The 6,359-nt window shown below is 35.0% G+C and overlaps 1 protein-coding gene across 1 annotated transcript in view; it reads right to left on the bottom strand.

Moving 5' to 3' along the window:
* Positions 1–6,359, bottom strand: part of LOC106867420 (zinc finger CCCH domain-containing protein 10-like) — a gene marked incomplete at its 3' end in the record, with an annotated part of 466,330 nt that continues 459,971 nt past the window's right edge. The window contains exon 5 of the mRNA XM_052969910.1: positions 1–1,675. Coding sequence (XP_052825870.1) covers positions 1–1,038 — 1,038 coding nt within the window. The remainder of the gene's footprint in view (positions 1,676–6,359) is intronic.

The following is a 6,359-nucleotide window of genomic DNA, read 5'->3' as shown; positions in this document are numbered from 1 at the left end:
AGGTGGGCCAAGCTGTTCTCTCGCGATGCGCTGCTGCAAAGCGTGCTGGGAAACTAAGTCATTGTTCATAGCTATTTGCTGCGCCAGGCTGTTATTTATATGGTTCAATTGCTGTTGGCTCGGCGTCGGTGCAACTCCTCCAGTTGCAACCCCCGCCGCCGCAAGACTCTGACTAACTGATAGCGCTTGACTCACGGGTACATTAATTGTTTGAACATGGTTTGATTTGCTAACGCGGTAGCGGGCATTTTGCTCGAGCAGAACTTCATTAGCTGCAGTCAAATCTGCAACCTGCTTTTTCATCTCTTCCACTTTGCGTCTCAACATATTGTTCTCCTCATCCAGTAGTTGGTAGCTAAGTGGACGAATTGTTGTGTAGCGAGCTTCAAATGATGAAGTGAATCCATCGAGATCTGCACGTCTGCGTTTCAGTGCGCTGTGTCCATAATCAAACCTGTTATCAAAACGATCAAAGTCGTCTTCTGCTGGGTCATAAGAGTTTTGAGTCTGATGATTGGGGCGATGATCAGTGGTTGACTTTCTTAGTTCATATTCATATTCTGCAACAGATAGGTGCCGGAACTTGCATTTTGCTCCACGTTTGCACTCGCCCTTCAAGAAGTCTTTGCAAATTGGGATTTCACCTTTCAGTAATGGAAGTTCATGGGGTGCAACACCAATACCAAGAGCTGCAGCCTGTTGCAATCGTACTGGAAGCTGTGCAGTTTGCTTGTAGTACTCCTCCTCTTCGCGAGTGCAGTGAAGAAACTTGCAGTTGAGACGACGACATCTGGTATTTTGATAATCATGACAGAAGGTATATTCATGTTGCTTCCCCAACTCTTTGGCTTCACCAGCTTCAGGATGCCTGTATCTGCAGTGCTTGCCACGCCTGCAAACATTGCGCAAGAAGTCTCTGCAAATATCATCTCCTTTGCCATTTAATTTCTCATATTTATCCTCACTTCCGCTTTCACTGTTTCGGTCTGACATGGTGTGTGTCAAAAACGCAGTGTTGGACGGTAACCCTCGAGTCATGCAAGTAGATTTTGCGTGTGTCCTCTTCTTGACGAATTGGTCAAATTCAATGAAATATACTTGTGCTTCTAGCTGTTGCTTAGTGATCAATGAGTTGCTGTTGTTGCTGCTGCTGTTAGTGTTATTTTAAAACGTTTCCTTTGAATATTTCTGTATAAACAACAATGAAAACGTCAGTATTTTGACTATATATATCATATATGTATATATTTTTTCTCTGTTTATATATCTCTTCAAACTATTTTTATTTTCAATGTTTTTTTAATTTAGTTGTTAGCTTATTTATTTATCATTTTGAGATTTGGATTGATGCACTTTTGAAATATTTTGTTCATTTTACAGTTTATATTTTGCATATTTATATACATGTGTATAGACATATATAAATATATATAATGATATATTTACATATACATGTATATATATATATATTCTTTTTGCAGTTCTTTCTCTTTATATTTTTCGAGTTTTGCTTTCTCGTGGAGTTATTTCATCGCAAGGAAATGTTTTTTTTTTTTTAAAAAAAAAAAAGGAAAATTAGGAGAGCAAAGGAAAAAGCCTGCAGCCGCAGGGATGAATGCAAGGTCGCCAAATCAACTTAGCCTGACTTCAGAATAAACCTGCAGCGTTCATGAGACTGAAAATAGAAAGACAAAATTATGTTAAATATCTGTGAGATATAAGCACCACTCAGAACGAGCACAGCATACCATTCCTAAGAAATTAAACAAATACACACACACACACACACATAAACACACAAATTTAGAGAAAATAAAATCATAAATTTTAATTTTATATATTCAAAAAATATGTATGGACAAACAGAAAAGACTAAAAAATGCATTACATATGTGTATATATACATATATATGAGGTTATGTACTTTTGTAAATATACATATATATATGCACGTGTATGCTGTGCATATACATACATATACATGTATATATACATAATTGAATATATATATATATATATATATATATATATATATATATATATATATATATATATATATGTACATGTTCAAATATATGTATGTTTGTATAATATAGCCAGGCTGGTGCCAAAATAGTGGCAGTTTTTATTTTAAACTTTGATATTCATGTAATACCTGCCCGTATATAATACAGTCATCTAATACATACCCATACAACATACATTCCAGATAATATATGCCCATATGATACACACATGTAATATATAGCTGTACATTCTATGCACATGTAATATTTTGAAGATCAGACTTGAGGCTATTGATCTATGAGGGGGTACCCAGAAGTAACCAGAAACGTTCTCTGTGGGACAAACCTGTTTTAGATCAGGCTTCCTCCACTAGAAGCCACTTGATGCAACCCTTAGGCATCAGTCTGCCAAGCGGTGTCATCGAGTGATGTTGTACTGCCATGATGTGGTGCATCTTTGTTTTGCAGTGCTTCTTCTCGGTTCACTGGTTTTTGCAATGGCTGAAATGAAGGAACAGCTTGCTTCCATGAAATTTTGTTTTCTGCTGGGGAAAATGGCAGTGAAAACAGTTGCCATACCTCAAACAGCTTAGCTTACTAAGATGCTGCCATGAGTAAAACACAAGTTTATCAGTGGTTTTTATGCTTCAGAAAGGGTCATTTGTCATTTGAGGACCAATATTGTTCAGGGTCATTGACCCCCACCTTAAAGAATGACAACATCATGAAAATTCATGAACTGATCTTGGAAGACCATCACTGAATAATTGATGAACTTGTGGATATGATTAGTGTGTCTTGAAGCTCCTGCCAATGAATTTTGAGTGAGGAATTGCAAATGAAAAGACTTGCAGCAATATTTTTGTGCCTCGCTTGCTCACAGAAGATCAAAAGCAGTCATGACTGGATGCACATTGTGAACTGAAAGAACAATTAAAAGTTGACCCAGACATTTTTTTCAAAGGTCATCACTGGTGATCGAAGCTGGTACTACCGAATTTACAAATGTGGAAGAGGTGAAGAAAAAAAAACGACGGACGTGTTAAGAAGCACCACTTTGCAAGAGTTCCAGGACTGCTTCAAACAGTGAAAAACATATCTGGACCAATGCATTATTTGAAGTGGAGAATACTTTGAAGGCAATAAAAGATTAAACATGTAAAACTAATAAAATTAATTTAACACTGCAAAATTCCAGTTTCTTTTGGGTACCCTGTTGTATACTAAGGGTTATGTTTCCTTTATTTTTTGTCTATTTTGTACTGTCAAATAAAAGTGGTGGTGTGTGCAGCAAAAGCAAATATTAGTATTTTAAGATATAAGCTGGACATGGAAAGGAAGTCAACAGAAACAGCTTGCATTATTAACTAAACATTTGATCAGGAGGCTTTCAATGTATACAAAGCTCAACAGTTGAAAAATGTCAACGTAAAGGAGATCTTTGTGGTCAAGCGAATCGTAAAGGACCTCCTGTCATTGACAATGATCTCTTAAGGGCCACTGTTGAAGTGAACCCACGCAAACAAGTCAGGAAGTTGTGGAAGAACAAACCCAGTCTGACCATCCAAGGGAAACAAATATTTGAGAAATCCAAAACAACGAAATGCTACAAATAGGTAGTCACATTAATTGAATGAACATCACTAAATTACAATGTCGGTTTTGCATGCTTTTATGCACAATGATGACCAATTTCTCAATTGCAAAAATAATGTGATGAGAAACATATTCTGTAGCAGAAATAATGGTATTCTGCACAGTAGTTTGACAAGAAGGAACACCGAAACTAGTTGGTGATTAGCTAGAGGAATCAATCTTGACTATTTCTTGGATCCTGATGATATTATCACAGGAGAGAAGTACTGCTAGGAAATTGAACATTGGTTATTCAAGAATTCTTCTCTCTGACAACATGTGATCACATATATAACAGATAACTCTGCATTAATGGGACACATTGGGTCAGGAAACTCTACCTGACTCAGCTTGCTCCTTTGACCAGCCACTAACCAACTATCACATTTTTTTTTCAATCATCTTGGCGACTTCCTAACATTGCAGCAAACTCAAAATGCTTTCAGAAAATTCATTCAGTTATAAGATTCCACAATCATAAGCAACTGGAATAAAGGAATTTGTTTCTGACTGGGAAAAAAATGTTTAAATTCTCCTGGATATACTGACATATAATTCAATTAATCAAAGTTTATTCAAAGTTCACATATAGTGTTTAAAATTAATGATTAAAAAACTTCCATGGATTTTTGCACCACTCAGCTACATAAGTGTGTGTGTGTGTACTATACACACACACATGCATATACATACACACACATATATATATTTATATATATACATACATACAGAGACATAGACATCTACTTTAGATCACCAATTCCCTTTGACTGTCAGAGACAAGGCCTTGCTAAGGCACCTCCAATGTTATTGCGTATTTGAGTTATTGAGTATCTAGTTGGTGACACTTTAATTGATAAAGGGTGTTCTGACTGGATTAGTTTTAGCAAAAGGCTGATCTCATGTACATAACATTAAAAGACAGAGAGTGCTAAATAACGAAAACAGAGTGACAGAATATTTCAAATGCTGAAACTTCACAAATTTTACTCCCAAGTTTTTTTCATTTTCAATATTCAGACAATTTATGAAAAAGTGAAACATAAGACTTGGTTTATAATAAGCAAATAGTAAAATTTTATGAATATCATAGCAAACACTGGTTAGATGGCATGCTATGAGGCTACCTTATTGAATAATAATATTATTTGAAAAATTCAGATGGGTGTTGTCACCTTGAGTTGAAAATAAAAGAATAAATTACACACACAATAACAAACAAAAAGAACAAAACAAAACACATATTTGTGCAAAAATGCAAAATTTTGACATTTGTGTGAATAAAAATTGTAATGCTGCCATGGAAATAGCTTGGGGCATTGAAATGTATTTAAAAATATTTAAAACTGGAAGTGAAAAATATCATCTTATTCTCAGATTTCTGAATTTTCAGCCATTTATAGTATGTACTGTTACTGGAAATTGCTACTTGGATATACATAAGTGTTAAGTAAATACTTCAAAAATTCTCTGCAGTGGCATGATATCTTTACATGTTTGTGTAATCCACTTTTACTTGTTTCTAAATATAATATAAATAAATTCTCACAAAAGCAGACCTCAATGAATAAATTTCAACGAAATCTGCTATAGAAACATTGGGATGCATAGCTACAAAAAATTCACTTGATTTTGATGCCACCAAGCCTGTTCGTTTTTAAAATCTAATATGCTTGGAAAGGCTTACAAGAATTGCTTTTTCTATTTGCTTAAATATATGAGTGTGCTGATTAAAAACCAACTTTAAGGTAATTCTTGGTCAAAACAATATAATTGCAGGGACCACTGTTGTAACTGTGCTGGACATTATAAATTAGCATCTGAAAGGCTATTACCACTATGAAAGAAATTGTTTGGGCTAATACTGTTGCAAGTATGAAATTATATTTTATTGTAGCTGAAATGTTTTCTAGTGATACAATACGTAAATCTTATGATACTCATTATTAAAAAAAAAAGTGAAAAAATCTTATGAAAGAAACCACTAGTAATATATGTATGCCTATTTATACAGAAGGTTGGATTATACCACAAAGTATTTCTCGGCTTATTTTCATGCTAGGAGTACTGTAGATTGAGCACTGCATGTTACTTGTGAAGCCACTTATACTGAGAGTGTTTTTTGTAAGTGCTAATAAACACAGTGTCTAGTATATTTATAAATATTAGGAACTACATTTGTAACTCAGGCAGAATTTTTACACACACAAAACAAACCAAATGTTTGTATTTTTGGTAGAGTATAAACTGTTCATACACACACTTTCATCTGCCCACTATGTTGTTTTGATACAGTTTCTAATTCACAAACATCAGCAGTTCTATCAGAATACAATAAGATGCCATCATTCTACATCATATATATATATATATATATATATATCAAAATATCTGGCAGTGTTGGCTATAGCCTAGTCACCCGTATTACGAACCAGGTGATACACGAAGGAGTCATACCCTATGACTGGTGTAGCAGCATCATAGTCAACTGCTACAAAGGTAAAGGGGACGCTTTAGATACAAATAATTACAGAGGCATCAAGCTGTTAGATCAGGTTATGAAAGTTACAGAGAGGGTCATAGCCCAACTAATTAGGGAGCGAATCAATTTAGATGAGATGCAGTTTGGGTTCGTGCCAGGTAAAAGCACTACTGATGCCTTATTTCTAGTGAGACAGTTGCAAGAGAAATACCTAGCTAAGGATAAACCTCTGTACC

Source organism: Octopus bimaculoides, chromosome 8 (genome assembly GCF_001194135.2).
Source record: "Octopus bimaculoides isolate UCB-OBI-ISO-001 chromosome 8, ASM119413v2, whole genome shotgun sequence".
In the NCBI taxonomy this organism is placed as follows: domain Eukaryota; kingdom Metazoa; phylum Mollusca; class Cephalopoda; order Octopoda; family Octopodidae; genus Octopus; species Octopus bimaculoides.
Note: the sequence above shows the minus strand (reverse complement) of the source record. Positions and strands in the feature narration are given on the sequence as shown.